Below are 18,597 nucleotides of genomic sequence, written 5' to 3'. Positions count from 1 at the left end.
CCCTCCTCCCTATCCTCCTCCTACGTTTGCACGCATGCACTACTACGCTGAGGAGGGGAGGAGTCTGCGTGTGCGTGCGCGTGTGTGTGTATGTGTGTGTGTGAGAGAGTGAAAGAGACAGCGGACAAGGCCCAAAGAGACGAGCCTTGTACGGCCATGTTGTGTACATATGCAAGAATTAAACACACACACACACAGACATGCCAAAGTGTATTTGTGGGGACTCGTGTCATCTACTCAACATTCTAAAGAGACTCACCACAATCAAGACACACATCTTTGGTAGTTCATTGACATCAAGGAGTGTCTGTATGTATGTGTGTGTGTATGTGTGTGTGTGTGTGTCTACTTGCTGCCTAATGTATTAACTGACTACATAGACCTGAAGAACCTGCTCATCTGGACCAGAGTGCTCCTCTCTTCTCGCTCATCAATGTGTCATCAGCGTCCAGAGGCCTCACCGATGTGCAACGTCCTTCCTCTGTGTGTGTGTGTTTTTAAATGTGTGTGTGTGTGTGTGTTGCTTTCCAATTCACTGTCCCTAACCACCCAAACAAGACTCAGGGAGAATCCGCCCTCCTCCCCTCCCCTCTCTCTCTCTCTCTCTCTCTCTCAGCGTACATACATATATATAAACGTTAAGCATGGTGGAAAGCCGCACTTTGCTCACCAACCCACCGTCACCGTTTCCTCCGCCGACGCCGCCGCATGTGTAGCAAACCTGCATCCCCTTCCTACACCCGCCTCATCCATACAGCTAGAAGACAAAGAGCATGTCAGCAGAGTTCAAAACAAAGTAATATATGTTCCATAGAAATTTATAGAGAGAGAAAAACTGATATTTATTGAATTCTGTGTGTGAGAGGGACACACGAGACTCCAAAAAGACTCTTTTTTTTTTTGATGATGGTGGTGGTGGGAGGTGGGGAGGGGGGACATTTTTGGGGTGGATTTCTATATATATATATTATTTTTTTCCTTCTTCTTCTTGTTTCCTAGATAGAAGCAGTAAGTAGCCCAGGGCCTTTATCCCAGAGTTGTTAAAGAGATTCAGCACCGATAGGCAGCCAGTCTGTATCGTGATTAAGACAATCAATATGATTCTGAATGTGTTCGATTAAAAACGAAAAATGTGTAGGGTACGTTAACTGTGGCCATCCTGCTCTCAGACATCATCCTCGCTCAGAAACGCCTTTTTTGTTTTCTTTCTTTCTTCGCGACTTGATTTTATTTTATTTTATTTTATCGAGTCACGACGAAATCCGTTTTCAAAAAAGCCGCGGAGGTGTTTGAGAGCGCCGAGACGGATCCTCATAGAAACATGGCGAGTCCTTTCCTACTTTGTAAGAGAGGTTGTCTGTGTGTGTGTGTCTGTGGGTATGTGTTGAGTGTGTGTATGTGACCAAAATGGCCATCACCAGACTTGGTGGGAACATAAACCAAAAGAGGGAAACTTAATGACCTCCTGAGTAGAAAATACTTCAAGAAATCTGAAACTTTTATTTATTTTGCTTACAGTTTTGATGTGTGTGTGTGTGTGTGTACATTTTTGTCGACAGGGGGGAGGGGTGAGAAATGTGATTTTTATTTTGCCTCATTGTAAGATTTTTACATGTAAAATGTTCCTTTGCATTCAGTGGTTATATTTGAGGTTTTTCTGTTTTAATCAGATCTCTGGATGGAGGGGGGCGGCGAGGTTACTCTTACTGAACAGCAAACTTAAACATTTTATTGTTGATGGGTTTTTTTGCATTTCTGTAGCCAAACACACACCGCTCAGCCCTGGCATCAGCCAACTCTTTTCTCTTTTTTTTTTTTTGGAAACAATGTTGTATATTTTATTTCATGTTTTTCAAAGATCTTCAAACATTCATACACACACTCCAGCTATATTTTACTGTACCTTATGATGAGATTTTAACAGAAAACGTCACCCTGAAACTCAGATATGAACACAGCTACTAGCAGAGGTGCTTTGTTTTTGTTCTGGGCCAAATTTTGTTTCTTATGACGGTTGTTTTTTCTTTGTCTGATTTCTTGCAGAACTACAGCAGCGTTTCATAGTTAGTTTTTATTTTAATTTTTTAGTAATATACAATATGGACAATAAAACGCACAACAGGTTAAGGTGCAAATGTTTAGTGTTGACTCAACAGGATATCCATGGCAGAGATTGATTTCTACACTAACAGCAGCTTCAATATATCAAAATGTGCTACAACCATCCTAAAAGTTGTGATTTTAGTAGGCTGCATGACTGCCACATCACCCTCTTGCCTTTTGCTTTCCGTTTGTTTAACACATACAGTCTAACTCTCGCAGGTGAATGTTGTCAAAAGGTATTTTGGGAGCTGCAGGAATTTTAATTATAACACTTAATCTGAAAGTCACGGCACACAAACTGACATTTTTCTGAGTATTCAAACCACTCAATTAGTCACTCAAGGATGACTTTAACATTTTTTGGAAAAGTACAGTAGTAGTTAAAACGAAACTACTACTGTTTTATCTGGTCAGCCGGTCATTACTTTTTTTTTCCTCTTCTGCAGTAATTATTATTCAGAATTCAACTGAAACGGCACGCTTCCTGTCCTAAAAGAGGAATTATTTATCTTCTTCTGACTTCAGTGTTGATACAGAAACAAAGCAGGACTGTTTTCAAGTGAATTAGTTATTTTTAGGTTGGAAGAATCACATGTAATGAAACATTTTGTGGTTTTTACACCTAGGGAAGCTCAAGTGTTTTAAATGAACTTGAAGTGCATGACAATATTTTGCTTTCTAAATCCATTTAATTCATAAATTTGATCTGAAGATTTTACCAATTAAATTAACATATAATTAACTTCTGAAGCAGGCAGCAAATGACCCAAAGTAGTCATGGATAGTTGACTCATTTTTGCAAATACAGGTAGAAATATTTAATTGTACCTTTATGCCATGGGTTTAAGTAAGAGAAGATTTTTTTTTTTTTTTTTGCCAAAGACACAAGTTGTGATAATCACAATGATAATTGTTCAATTTGATTCATGGGGCTGATGCATCATGGGTCTGAGCTGTACTGGTGTTTTGTTTTTTTATGCCAATAATTTATCCACTAGTTCATTTGAAATGATCGTGGTGTTTTTTGTTTTTTTTGTCATTTAACATACAGATTTGAATATTAACGCCAGCTTGTCATTGGTCAGGTTATCTAATCAAAACCTTTTGGAGGATGTGCGGGAGCTTCTGAGCTTGTTTCATGGTGTAACACAGTGTGCCTCACACTGCCTTAAAAACACTTACTTTTGAGTCCTTTGTTTGGTACTGTCTTTTCTTTTTTTTAAACTGGAAAATGTTCCCAGCTACACTGAACATGTTTCAATGTGATTCACGACACTAAAATCACAAAAGACTGGAATTTTAGTAATCTCACTGGTTGAGTTGAACATCAGTTGGTGAAAAGTGAGGAAAATCTGGTCTAAATATAAATAAAAACTAAGAAAAACTATTTTAAGGAACTGCTGCTTGTAGTACAGATGATAGTTGAGTTGTTGTGACCTAATAATGATTTTCAGGTTTATTCACTTGGTTGTTTTATGATGGGTCCAAACCAAAAACCAATGTTAAAAATAAAAAAAAAATCCAATTCTCCACAAATGGTCAAGTACTGGTGGTTTTAAGCCAGTTCTCTTCACAAGAAAAATGGCAGTATTGGTCTAAAAATCAGCCGGCAAAAATGACTAAGTTACATTCAGGCCATCTATCTATCTATCATTCATAATAATTATGAATGAGAGAAGTGACACAGTTCAAATGACGTCAGTATAAGGGGACTTGGTGAGGTGAGTGTTCCTCGTTAGCAGGGTGCAGGTCAGTGATGGGTAGTGGACTTCTGCAAAGGACCACTTCTCACTTCCCATTTTTGGGCGGGTGTTACTTCTCACACTGCAAGTCGGGAGAATTGTTTTGAAAACTGTGGCATTATGGTGTTTAAGGTTGCGTAACTTTAAGGAAGTATAAACCACGCGATCCTTTTAACCCCCAACATGGTCTTTCCCTAACTCCAACCATGCGGTATTCTGACTAAACCTAATCAGACCTTCATAGGAATCCTTACATGAATCCTGCGTATCCAGGCAACTTTGAATGCTGTTTTTACAAACACACAAATCCTGCATAGGATACCTTTAATAACAGCATTATCAAACCATAAAGAGTTATTTTTGAACAGTGACTTGTAACGTTTTAATAAAGCCAGAGATACTTAACTATAGTTTGCTTTTGCCGGCCTGAATTTTAGACCTATACTGATCCGTGATATTTGAACGTTAGGGCCTAGCTTAACTACATAAATATTTATTACCAAAGCTGATTAAATTTGGAGCGTCACCTTAACTAACTACTTTACACAGGGAGCCCTACAACTGTGGAAGTCCCAATAAAGGCTTAACATAAAGTATATCTACTGTACTAGATGGTAAAACAATATCATTTTAGGATAAAACATGACTGTTGTTAGCATTTAAACACTTGTGTAACCTCACAAATGCACTTTGCAATAATATGTTGTGTGTTTTTTAGGGTGAAAGCAACATTTAAACCCAATATCTTCCACAGACTGTTTATCTTCTTCTTCACTGAATATAATAACTCTGCTCAGCTCATAGAAGGCTGGCACTCAGTCTTTGGAAATAGTGAATTTAAAGGTTGGTGAATTATTTCGGGGCGGATGGTATTCATCTTTGAGATCACAAAAATACACAAATTCACATGTTTTATCTTTGTTGAAATGACTGTTCAGTTTTTACTATCTAGTACAGTAGTAGAAAAAACACAAAAAAACCCACCAGCAACATTGCCTGAGCTTTTGAGGAAAAACCAAAAGAAAATGAAAGAAAACCTCAGTGACTAAATGATTTCTTTTCACCTAAATGTGGTAACTTCTGCAGCAGCAGTTCTGTTTCTGTTAATGACTTCTTAACAAGAAGTTCCCCACTTTCTCTATCAATCCAGCCCAGACTCTAATGTAATTTTGTTTTGTTTTTTAAATGGAAGCACTTTAGCGAGGAAAACAGTATTTTCCCAAAAAAAAATCATACATTTGCCAAAGTTGCTAGCTCAGTAGCTCTGTCGCAAAGCTGTTACTGACCCAGATTTCATAACAACTGCATCACAGCCTCCTTAACATGACGCTGCATTTCTTTTCTTTTTGCTGTCTTTGTACAGACACAAAAGGCTTAATGAACTCACTGACTGTTGCCTTTACTCTCTTTTCGGTGACTATATACTGGATTTAGTTTTTGTGTTCATTCCTGACACACACTCCCATTTCAACGGACTATTTGTTCATTTTGTAGATTTTTTTTTTTTTTTTTTTTAATCAGATGAGGCTGAAATTGTTGTTTTGATGTTTTTTTGTTGGGTGTGTATGTATGTGATGAGTTAAAAGTATCCCTCCCACCTGCTTTAAATTGTTCTGGGTTTGGGTTCAGTGTGTATGTGTGTGTGTGTGTGTGAATCAAGTCTGGTTATGTTTTTGTACCTCAAAACACTGTCAATAATCGTGGTAAACAATAATCTTTTTTTATTGTCATGGACTTTAATTTGGGAACAGAACGACTGGTGTTTGGGGGGAGGGGGGGAATAAAACTGATTGTCCTTCATTCTCTCCGGCATGCTTTAATTTAAAAAAACACAACAAAAACAAAACAAAACAGAGAAACAAAGGTGTAAATACTGTTTTATAATTTCTGTCTTAATGAGTTTTGAAGATGAAGAAAGTTATTAATAAACCTGAGATATATTTCTCTATGAATCTTCGTGAATGTGTACATTTTTTTCGTGAAGAAGTATGAGGGAAAATGGGGAATTGATTATAATAATTACAATTATTTTCATTATTAATCAATCTTTTCATTATTTTCTTGATTAATTAAGTAGATGTTTGGACTCTAGAATGGTCACTGCTTCATCTCAGATATCTTGTTTTATCTCAACCAACAGTCCACAAGGAAGAGATATTCATTTATTCTCTTATCAATACCTCATCAGTCATTCATTAATTGGTGATTAGTCCTTCTTAGTCTTTCAGAGATCCGAGTGAGTGTATTTCTTAGTTTTTATGCTTTTTGTTAAAGGAGAAAAAATATTCACAATCACACTGGAGAATATAATGCTTCAATGAATGATGTTAAATGTGCATAAACAGCATATTTGAAGGGCATTTTTTGAATTACTTAATAAATATGAGCCAAACACAACAAAAATGTGTATCAGCTGCACAAAAACATTTTTAAAATGTTGAAATATGTCAATTTATGTATATACTGGGTCACATTGGGACAAGTTATTGAATTTCTAAAAAGAAAAGTTTTAATGGTGTTTTTGTTTTGAACACTTTGTAAAGGTGAATCATAGAAGACCAAAGGACTGTCACATTTAAAAAGCTGTAATTAAAAATACATGTCTTAGTTTTAATTAAGAAATGACTGAAAACAGTCAATAATAAATATAGCTGGTGATTAATTTCCTGGTAAATTGAGTCATTGATGCTCTCAGTTCTCAATTAAATGCTGAGACCAAAAGAGGGGAAAACTGAGGAGCTGGAAAATAGAAGTGAAACTAAAATTAAAACACATTTGACCAAAGACAATGTGTATATGCACTCAGTGGCCACTTTATTGGGTGGACATGTACAATCTAATGCAAGGTTTCTAGTATGTTCCCCCCCTCATGTTTGTTAATGGAGTATAAATATATAATATAATATAATATAATATAATATAATATAATATAATATAATATAATATAATATAATATAATATAATATAATATGATATGATATGATATGATATATAATGCAGTCAAGTACAACACAACCAGCCACTTTGACCTCAAGAATACACATAAAGTGGAATTATCACTTTTCTGACAATGTCAAGAGAAACTGATCATTAATTAACTTCATAAAAGTTTAATTCGTGGCAGAATTGTTGCAGGTGTACCTAATAAAGTGGCCGATGAGTTTATGTCAAAATGATTTGGTCAAAATGATCAGTTTTGGACTTCCATAATGCTCTGTGTTGTTATTAATCATCCGTAATAATTAAACAATTGATTTTGATATGACCATTGTTTAAAAAAAAACCTTTCCTTGCTATATATGGTAAGTATCTCATTTCACTTCCTTGTTCCTTGTTGTTACAAGTATTCTTTAGTAGTATTTATTCACCTGAGGGCGAACCGGATATCATTATCTGATTTTATGTCATGTACCGATGAATGACACATGATGACGGAACATCTACTTATTGTTTATTGCAGACAGTTTTGCGTAGGTGTGGACGGACAAGGGAGTGAAATTCCTCATCCGCCAACACACCCATCCCACATGTGTCTTTGTGGTTCAAACCTCAGCTGTCCCAAGTCCTTTCTTTGAGTTTTTTATGCTCTCCTGGTTTGTTTGGGTTTCTGCCAGATGCCCCAGTTCCCTTAAACCGTTAAAGACATGCGTGTTAATACTGGTGTCAGTAACCAAAGCACTGGCAAAAGAACTGGAAGTCGCCCCCCAAGGTGATGCCCACTGCTCCTAATGTATATGATGGGTCAAATGAAGTGGAACATTTTGGTTTCAGTGTTTATGAGTGCTGACAAATGACTATAAGGAAATATTCAAGTCTTTACATCACCGGGAATTTTGGTTGTCAGACTGGTTCTGCGGGATGGATTTACCTTTGATACAATAGCAGATTACAAAGGATTAAATTAAATTTACTTCTGTTAAACTGGATCAAGTGCTCACATAAACCTGCCACCGGAAGACTCTGGCTGAGAGAAGTTTAATCAAAAGGTTGTTTTTTTTTTTGGAAGTGTTCATCTCTCATCACATTGTGCTTTATTGTATTAACCCTCACATACTGTTCATATTTGGGCATTTCACAGTATCCCCCCATAATTCGTCTCTATGTATAATTTCAGAAGCAGCAGCAGTCATTCATAAATTGGTGATTAAACCTTAATGAAGCTTTCAGAGGGCAGAGAGCGTCATATTTTTACTTTTTGCTTTTTTGTTGAATGGTGGTTTCTGAATTTTGGGATAAATATGAGTCACACAGACAACACAAATGTGTATCTAACATTTTTTTAAAAAGTTTAAATATTTCCTTCTTTTTTTTGTATATTCTGAGTCACGTGAGGATTCACGTTTCTGGCTAAAAGAAAAGTTTTTAAGGTGTTATTTCTTTCCTCTCAAATGTAAAAATAGGTCAAATTAGACCCTGAACACAGTATGTAAAGGTTACATTACATTCAACACGTCACCATCCTCCAATACCTGCTTAGCGACCAGACTGAGGACTCACCTGGTTACGGAATCCCCGAGGTTTTACTGTGATTCAGTCATTCATGTGGTCACAGCTGCCAGGGTAACCATTAAGTCTGTTGCATCAGTTTTGCTGCAGCTGTGTTTTTATCATCAGGGAGATTCTCATATCATTCATATGTTTTCCACCTCTCCTGTAAAGCTGATCCATATGCTTTCATTTATGTACTGTAATATATTTTGAGCTGCTGCAAGTTCCCCAGGTGCCTTAACCTTTACATACTGTTCATATTCTGACTGATAATTAGTCTCTACACTAATTCACATTCATAAATTCTCTTATTTAAAGAAGAAAAAAGGCGTTTACAATCACTTGTTTATGATACAGGTTAACATTTGATAGAATATGAAGAATACAACATGTTTTAATGCTATTTTTAAACATTTTTGTTATGAATACAGGTCAAATTTGGACATTTGCATGTACAGAAATGTGTAAGATTTTTAATAAAATGATGCTTTTTACTTCCATTTTTGTATATTTGGGGTCTCATTAGGAAAAGTCCACTTAGAAGAAATGTGTAAAAGGTGTTTTTACAGCTTTTGTTAAATGTTAAAATTAACATTAACAAACAGCTCGTAAGGGTTAAAAATATCAATGAACTGAACATAAAGTCCCTCTCCTTGTCAAAAATGTGTTATCTTGAATGTTTGAGCTTCACTGTGTAGAATGATGCATGTGCAGGGTTTCTTTTCATATTCATCTGCTGAAGTTGGAAAGCTTCTCTGAGTTTAAGGCATGTACGATTTGTTACATAACAACACGGAGCCAATCGAGGTCCATTAAGGAACTGACAAAAATGAGATGTGGAAATCTGCACATTTACTGAGAGTGGACTCATCAGGGAACTACGAGACATTCAACTTTTTTTTTTTTTGTTTTTTAATGAAACATATTTTTTCAATGAGTAATATCAATATGTAATATCTCGTTGTATCGTGGTCACAAACTAACTTTGAAATAGAACAGCTTAACTGTCACATACTGCTCATATACTGACTCACCATAAGTCTGTACATCAATTCATAAATTCCCCATCAGTCATTAATAAATGTTTGATTAATCTTATGGAAAAAAAGACATTCACAATCACTACTTTATGACCCAGGTGAACATTTTATAGAATATGATGAATACAACATGTTTGATGCTGATTTCTTTAAATAAACACAGGTCAAATTTGTACATTTGCATATATATAAAAATCATATCAACTACAGAAACATTTGTTTAAATGATGCATTTTATTTCCATTTTTGTAAACTGTGAATCGCATTAGGAAATGTGTAAATGGTGCTAAAAGAAATGTGTATATGGTGTTTTTACAACTCTCAAATGTAAAACAATTGAGTCAAATTTGACTCTGAACAGTATGTGAGGGTTATAGGTAAATGGATCCATGACTGATGAACGTCCAACCAACGAGAGTGTCATTAGTTGAACATTTGTTTTGTTTTTGATGATCTTTTCTTAATTCATGTCATATTCATTCTGATTTTTAGATCATATTTCTTACTTGTGCTGGTTTTTCCTCAATGTTGAAGCTAATTTTCTGTCATATCTTCCTGGCATTTTCTTCAATAGTAGCAACAAAGAACCATGAGCATCTGAACATGAAGACAATAAATGGAGTATATTTAGTGTTGTCTTTTTCTGTCAATCTGGTGTTTAAAAAAATATTCTATATAGTTTTATTTTGGCTAATTTTTGGTGTGTAATTCACAGTTTTATCAAGCATGAGTTCACCAGTCTGCCCAGATTAAAGGGACTGTGTAAAATGATCATACACACATCACTATTGTCTCTGTCCAATGAATGCAAATGCTGACTTTTTTTTTGCTTTTAAAGATTCTTTTATCATATATATTTGTTGAGGTAGATTTTGCCACAGCAAACTGGGAACAACAACATTTCAGTAAATTCAGAATGTCATTTCTTCTTGTGTCAAACAGGATGTGAAAAATTGATGTGAAAGTGCTGCTCCAACACTGACTGAGTGACTGAAACTGATTCCTGATGCCGGCGGGAGAGTTATGCTTAGTCAGCAACAATTAAAGCAGAGTGATTCACACAGTTGGAAGAGTAATAACATGTCATTGTAATTGAAGGAGTCACCACCCTCAGCTCCAGACAAATTAAATCTTTCCACTACTGTTCGGTCGACTGATCGTGCTGCACTGGATCCTCATTTCCGTCGTCTTTTTGACAAATTTGATAATGAATATAAATATATTGCTTTGATATTATGGCTTTTCCACCATGAGAAGAAGATTTGGACTACATGCATTATCGAATCTCTAAATGCAAGGCAAACAAAAAGCCATTAAAACAAGTCAAAAAAGAAACACAAAGACTGCTAAAATACATATAAATAAGTTATAAAGTAATACAAATGAGCTGAAATTCACTCAAAAGTGCATTATGGTTACAGTGCAGTGACAGATACAAGTAAAGAGCCCCAAATTCATTGACAGGTTTCCTTAATCTTCTAATTTTGTGACAGATTGTCAAACAAACAGCCTCGTTTAATTCATTCAGTTTGTTCCTGTTTCACTAGTTTCAACTCTTTCTCTCTCCCTTTATATGAGTAGTTCCTGTTTTTGCAATTTAGATTGAATTATGGAGGTTTAATTTGTACCAAACCATTAAAGCACTTGGGTGTCTGCTCATGTTTACCCCTTTTAATGTACGCAATACGACATCAGGACATGGTTAACTCTAATTTACACCAGGTTTAGTTTAGTTTAGTTTAGTTTAGTTTTTTAGGTCCACAAATCATTAAAATTATCTTAAATTATATCTTATGGGTGACTCAGAAGTGCAAAGTTTATTAGCAGAGTAACAAGCTTATATTTATTTATTTATTTAGTTTTAAACTAAAAGTCAACTTAATAACTTTATCTATATAGCACCTTTCGTACATAAAATACAGCTCAATACAGCTTTAACTTTTGAAGCATTAAAGCAAGAGCAAACAACTGCAGCAAGTTAAATAAAAACATTAAAACAAAACTAAATAAAAATAAGTATAAAACACAGATTAACCAACATTCTTGCGGTAAAGGTATGTTTAAAGTTTTTTTTTTTTTTTTAAACGTCCACAGATGTTGGCTGTTTGGTATATATGGGGGTGAGGTGCTCCACAGTATTGGTGCATAAATGGTGCATAAATGACAGTGTTGGCATGTGTTGTACTGTTTTATTGTTAATATGACCTGGCATCTTTGCTTTTTAAAAAAAAATCAAGAACAAGAATGAAAGTAAGTTTTACACCTTAAATGATGTCATCTCTCATCACAGTACAGCATGTACCCCTGCAGCCCCTCCCCCTCCTTAAATTCTGAATGCTCAGTCTGAGAAGTACGGATGACGCAGTTGACAGCCCTATATCACAGCTCCCTAGGGAAGTGATGAAACACCAGATATAGCCCCCGTTGTGCAACTGTACACAACAAGCAATGCTACTACAGTGGGTGGAATTTCTTCCCACATCAAGGGCCACCGCCAAGTCCTGAAGAGTTTTAAAAGACGTGAGAGGCTTACGAAATCACAGAGAAGAATATTTGGCATTTCATATGGGGGATTTTTTTCTTTTTTCAGGAATGTTTTTGATCATCTGTGACATGTGTCCTCAATAGTTCTTCAAGATGCAATAGTCATCATTATAATTATTATTATTATTATTAGTAGTAGTAGTAGTAGTAGTAGTAGTAGTAGTAAAGCCTTTGCAGTTAAAATACAAGGTTGGTGGAGGGGTGTAGGATGAATCCAATATACTGTTTAAACATCTTTAGAAACATCTTTAAATATTAGTTGAAAATGCCAACATTTTCCACTAGCGTATAACTTTCAAGCCACGTCCTTTTTCTGAAAAACATTGTAATATTTTTTATAATCTTTGAGTGAAATCTGACTGGGTGGATAGTGGACTTTTTAACATGCAGGATGTGGTTTGTTCTCAGTAAGGCTTCGGTTAGTCACCTCTTCTCTAAATTAAAAGTTTGACATTTTTGAAAATGTGCCTATTCACTTTCTAGCAGATATTAGCTAGAAAAGAGATTGACACCACTTTCATCGTGTCTCGACTGTTAACCTTCCTGTTGTCCTCGGGTCAATTTTCACCCCAGAGGACCACAGACCACAAAAAAAAAGAGGTATACTTTCATTTAAATGAGGCCTATTGACCATAATTTCCAAAACATTTCCATAAAGGTCTAACACAGTATTGGATGATAATTTATACTGCATGCTTTATAAACAGTCAAGCCAAACTTTTGACCTGGGAGGACAAAATTTGGTCGGTAGACGGAAAAACAACAGGAGGGTTAATCATAAGGCTATAGACAGCAGCTGGTTAGCTTAGCTTAGCACAAAGACTGGAAACAGGGGGACTCCAGTTACATTAAGTTTGTTTAATCTGAACCAAAACACCTGTGTAAAAAAAATAGGAGGTTATGTGCTAGACTATTTTCTTAGCTACGACCAGAAGGTGCCCAAAGTCTCCACTGTTTACTGGGCAAAGAAATCAAGTCCAGCAAAATCTAATTTTTATGCTTAAAATTTTATGTGGATTACACAAAATAACATCTTAAACAGTGAGTTTCAGACGAGCTGGTATCTGCATTTTGTTGCCTTTGGTTCGAGTCTTTGTGCAAAGCTAAACTAAGCAGCTGCTGGCTGCAGAAAACATATTAAAGTAATCTCAGCTCTCCATTACAAAGCGAATAAGCCGGTCTCCCAAATGACTGAATACCAGAATATGTATGAAAATCAGCACATTGTAAAATTTGCTGATGGTGTGCAGCGGTTATCTGCCTCAAACAGGAGCAGCAACAGGATTATGTTGTTTATTATGTGCAAGTTTCTGAAATCACACTATTAGGCATTTTCAAATACCTCAAAACATTTAGAGACAGAAAACTGTGCTTGGAATATATATTTTAAGTTGTTTATAAGAAATCAAATGACTTTCTTTATTGATACTTGATTATTTATTATCCTTATTAGTTTTTAAAAACATTTGTGGCTCCATGATGACTGATAACAGTTATATTTTTACCATTTTACTAATCAGGCGGAGGTTTCCATGCCACACATCTTTGTGCATCATGGTGTCAAATGGAAACCTGATTAGTAAACTAGCCTAAACAGTTTGGTCAACTACAATAAAAGGACTGACATTTTGACAAGTGTGTCCTTTGGAATGCTGTTATTATTATTATTATTGTTATTATTATTATCATTGTTATTATTATTATTATTATTATTAGTAGTAGTAGTAGTGGTGCCATTATCATTATTATTATTATTATTATTATTATTATACAATAACAATACATGTAACATCAATGCATGAAATGAAATGACGTACACAGTTCATATCAAATCTGATCTCTCATTCCTAAACAGTATATACAACATTGATATTAACCTGCTTTTCATATCATAATACTATTTCTGAGCTTTTTTATGACAGCAGTGAGTAAGTACAGGATTTCATCATCACGTCGGGACAAACCCACTTCCTGTAAAATTCCCTTGACTGTGTGTGTATAAAAACGCTACAGGTCAGGGCAGGCAGACAGAGCAACACTGAACAACACTGACAGAACAACTACTGGGATCTAAACCAAGCATAATAACAGGACTTCTTCTCTACTGACATTAACAGGTAAATTGACTTTTTCTTTATAGCTATTTTTTAATAAGGAGCAGCTTTATCACAGTTTCTTTAACACACTCTGATGCCTGTAGTGGCATTATAAGCTGATAGAGAGTTCACACTGTTGCTGTCAGATAAAAATCTATTCTGTATCAGATATTCTACACCAGTGTTTTTCAATACAGGTCCTGGGGTCCATCTGACCTGCAGGACAGGTGGTGCCACAGGATTGAAAAACACTGTTCTAAACCATGCTGCATTTTAAAAGTTATATTACAATATAAAACTAAACATTCTGCTGTGTCTTGCTAAGTATTTTGTGAATCACCAGAAATCTCTTTGTCTTCATGCAGATCTTACCAAATTCATAAAAAGATGGAATCCGCAATGAGATGCAACGTGAGCGAGATGTGGAGCACCAAGATGCCCAAGGGACTGGACTTGGAGATCTCCCATCATCCACTGACAATGAAACGTGTGGCCAACCTCATCATCGCCATGGACAGGCTTAAGGACAACGTGTCAGAGTCACTGCTGAGCACCGAGTTCAGAGATGAACACCTGCTTGACATCATGTTTGAAAGCATTGTAGAAGGTAATCACACAGTTGACACCTTATTTCAACACTACTGCATTGAAATCATTTACTGAACTGTTTAGGTGGTTAACACACCATACCTGAACTGTCTGAATACTACTCTAAATTACTTCTTGTTGCTTACTGGTGAAAGAACAACAGCATAACTCATCATCTGTGCCTCTTTCCCCTCAGAGCAAATTGTGTTCGAGTGTGAGTCAGCTGCACCAGATAAGTTCAGCAGGACGGGCGAGCACGAGTGCAGTGTGACTGACAGCCAGAAGAGGAGCTTAGTACTTGTTCAGGACAGCATGGAGCTCCACGCTGTGATGCTGCAAGGAGGAAGTGACAACCGCAAAGGTAATTGCATGTAACAGTTAGATCTGATGGATAGAAATTCATTTTCTGGTTAATGGTAGACATTTGAACAAGTTGATGACAGATTTCTGTCAGCTTGATCTATTTACCTGAAGCTTTTGAAAGATGATATTTTGTGTAACATTTATTTCACCAAAAATGTCCCAAAAATAGTGAAAATTCAGTGTTTCTATTGCTATAACGCCATGAAACATAACATCTCAATCATAGCCTGGACAGATGAAATTAATCACTGTGTCTGCAGACTTTAGCAAACTTCATCACAGCCATAATAGACTGTCATTCGTGATTGGATGATATCTGTTGCTGCTATTATTGAACTTGTATCCTCTGTTCGATCCTCAGTTCACTTGAACATGTCAACTTACGTGCACCCTGCACCGAGCGCTGAGGCCCGACCTGTGGCTCTGGGAATCAAGGACACAAAGTTCTACCTGTCGTGTTGTCAAGTTGGTGACCAGCCAACCCTGCATCTGGAGGTAAAAGTCTTATTAAATCTAATCTGAATCTTCATCAGAAAATGGCATTTCACATATTTATAGATGAATTTACATTTGGTATGAGACACTACTTTTATCCAGTATGATATTCAAACTTTTCTGACATGTATCTTTTCTTACTTCAGACGGTGGAGGACAAAAAAAGCCTGAAGAGCATCAGCTCGGGAAGCGACATGGAGCGGTTTCTCTTCTACAAACAGGACACTGGGGTGAATGTCAGCACTCTAATGTCGGCCAGTTTCCCCAACTGGTACATCAGCACAGCTGGGCAAGACAACAAGCCCTTGGAAATGTGCTTGCAGACCGCCAACCGCTACCGCACCTTCAACATCCAACGTCAAAGTTAAAATCTGCCAAATATACCCTAAGTGAAGTATGGATCTGTATGTGGTCCTTCAAGTCCCTCTTTAAAAGAGGATTTGGGTATTGAACAGATTCTATAATTCAACTGTTTTGAGTCAATCATTTTAAAAAGCAGTTTTGTTACTTGCTGGAAAAACTTCTGCATGTTCTGCAGATTGTCTATTTACTGTATGTACCAAGTACCATAAGTGAAAGTCGTTTTGTATTGACACAGTCAGGTTTGACCACAAGGTGGCACTCTTTGATGTGTATGTTTTTAATTTATTCTGCTGAATGACATTACACTTTTCGTATTTATATATTTATTTATCTATTTATTTTAAATAACTAACATATTTATTCAGAAGTCTGCTTACTAACGATTATTCAAATGATGTGGCAATAATATTTAATAAAGTCTATTAATCTCTATGAATATTTGTGTGCATGTGTTTTAATATACTCTAAGGATTTGATCACAACTCAAACAGGGATATCTGACTTCACAACAGACATTATCTCTCGCCCAGTTCTTAAGACAGCATTCCTAAGATGATTTTTGAGTCTGCAGTAATCTTCTCCAACTCTTATTATTTCCAGTGGACACATTGTAAATGGCAGCTTAGTTATGGTCTGACCCATAACTAAGTTATAGTTCCAATAAAGTTGAGGAGGTGGTTGGTGTAGGTAGTTTGATGTAGGCTTGTTGCTCTGCATACGTGTCCTAAAGTATATTAGATATAATCTTATAATCTTATTATCTCATCTTTCCGCATAACATTGCTGTTTAGCATTTTGTAACTATTGCTGTGACACATTGTTATTGTATAGTCACTGATGCTTTGGTAAATGACTAAATCTCTAACTGTGACTACCAGCTTTTAATCAGGGGAAATTCTGTTTCAAATTTCAGAAACAATGATTGTTCATTGTATGTGAACATCCATACTTGCCTCCATACAACAATTATCATGAGTAAAAAGTATGCATGGCCACTTTCAGAGTGCTGATTTATTGTCAATTACATACCACATATTATTATACTAAATGCATCAACATTTATGCAACATTTTAGTGTTGTAGCTGATTGAATTTTTAAGTAACTACACATGTTGAGTAATAGTAGTGGAGTAATAAGGACAATATTTCCTGTGTTTCAGCCGGGCTCTGGTCCAAAATAAAGTATTAAGACCTTTATTATTTTGGTTTGTATTGTGCTGTCATTGAACATATTCCCAAATACTGTGCTGATCAAATCACACCGTCACTTGATATATCCTTACATCTTGCTTTACCTCGAGGTTGATCATATGATTGGCAGGCACCTGTGCTGTCTAATGTGCTGAATCTTTATGGCCAGGCCTATTTGTTAACCTCTCTCTCCACCCAGCTGCATCAGAACCTATGTGGGGCTAAGTATCTGTTTTTTAGTTATTCATTCATTTATTCAATGAATGCACACTGCAGTAAACTTCTATCCTGGTATTATGTTCAGTAATATGTTTGATGTTCAAGCGAACCATATCATAATAGTGGGGTTCATCTGGGACCTAGTTATTTAGTTCCAGGTTAGTTAGTGGGGTCATGTGTGTGTAGCCCCATGAGGTGGTTTGTTGAACTTGCCCAGTTGAATAAGCCAGCTGGTGCTGGAGTGATGTCTCTGGGGTGGCCCATGGCATGACCGTGTGCATCTCTGAAGATAAATAGGTAAAGTAAGGTAGTAATCAAGCAGGTGCACAGGGAACTGTGTAAATAGGAGGTTTAATTATTCCAAAATCCTGTCGTAAAAGTAATTTGGCTCCCTTATGATGATTTGTGTGATGCTTGCCTTGTGTGTGAATGAACTGTAGTTAAGATATGTGGGGTTTAGTATTGAGCATTAAAAGTAAATCTTTTTGACTTGTTTAAGCTTTTGTTTCACATTTAGGAATACTGGTCAGACCATAACTAAGCTGCCATTTACAATCTGTCCACTGGAAATAGTAAGAGTTGGAGAAGATTACTGCAGACTCAAAAATAATCTTAGGAATGCTGTCTTAAGAACTGGGCGAGAGTTAATGTCTGTAGCTGCCGTTAAGCCACTCTTAAAAAAGAGAACGCTGGATGCTTCCATGTTAACCAACTACAGACCTATCTCAAATCTTCCTTTTATAGGCAAGATCATTGAGAAAGTGGTTTTTAATCAACTCAGCAATTTCTTGAACTCCAGTGGCCTTTTTGACAAATTTCAATCAGGCTTCCGACCTCACCACAGTACAGAAACAGCTCTGTGGATCACAGTATACTGTTCAACAGGTTGGAAACTTGGGCAGGACTCAGCGGAACAGTCCTAGAATGGTTCATGTCCTACTTGGAGGAGCGGAGTTATTTTGTGACCATTGGAAGTTATGAATCCGATCGAGTGGCTATGACATGTGGAGTTCCTCAGGGGTCAGTTCTTGGACCCCTTCTGTTCAGTCTATATATGCTGCCTTTGGGTCAAATTCTGCAGAACTCTAATGTAGACTATCACAGTTATGCAGATGACACGCAGATATACCTAGCACTGTCCCCGGATGACTACAGTCCAATACAGTCATTGTGTCACTGTTTAGAGCAAGTAACACATTGGATGAACCAAATTTTCCTTCAATTAAATCAGGACAAAACTGAGGTAATTGTTTTTGGCAATAAAGAGAAGAGGATTGCTGTCAGTAAACATCTCGAGTCACTCTCTCTAAAAACTAGCAACCAAGTCCGAAACCTTGGCGTGCTGATAGACTCAGATCTGACCTT

General features: G+C 36.4%; 1 protein-coding gene across 1 annotated transcript; it reads left to right on the top strand.

Annotated features, from left to right (window-relative positions):
• The first annotated feature begins 14,400 nt into the window (after positions 1-14,400).
• On the top strand, positions 14,401-15,827 carry LOC133978968 (interleukin-1 beta-like). The gene is made up of 4 exons (XM_062417343.1): positions 14,401-14,620; positions 14,798-14,962; positions 15,326-15,459; positions 15,606-15,827. The coding sequence occupies exons 1-4, from the start codon at positions 14,401-14,403 to the stop codon at positions 15,825-15,827; spliced, it is 741 nt and encodes a 246-aa protein (XP_062273327.1).
• Positions 15,828-18,597: the final 2,770 nt, after the last annotated feature.

The sequence above is a fragment of the Scomber scombrus genome, chromosome 4 (assembly GCF_963691925.1).
Source record: "Scomber scombrus chromosome 4, fScoSco1.1, whole genome shotgun sequence".
NCBI classification, from domain to species: Eukaryota; Metazoa; Chordata; class Actinopteri; order Scombriformes; family Scombridae; genus Scomber; species Scomber scombrus.
The sequence above is the reverse complement of the archived record's forward strand: the minus strand, read 5'-3'. Positions and strand labels throughout refer to the sequence as shown.

What these genes read in the sequence shown, in the direction of transcription:
- LOC133978968 (XM_062417343.1), top strand. Translation starts at nt 14,401, where the DNA reads ATGGAATCCGCAATGAGATGCAACGTGAGCGAGATGTGGAGCACCAAG. An exon ending in AGGAAGTGACAACCGCAAAG is followed by an intron (nt 14,963 to 15,325) that starts GTAATTGCATGT and finishes TTCGATCCTCAG; the next exon opens with TTCACTTGAACATGTCAACT. An exon ending in AGCCAACCCTGCATCTGGAG is followed by an intron (nt 15,460 to 15,605) that starts GTAAAAGTCTTA and finishes TTCTTACTTCAG; the next exon opens with ACGGTGGAGGACAAAAAAAG.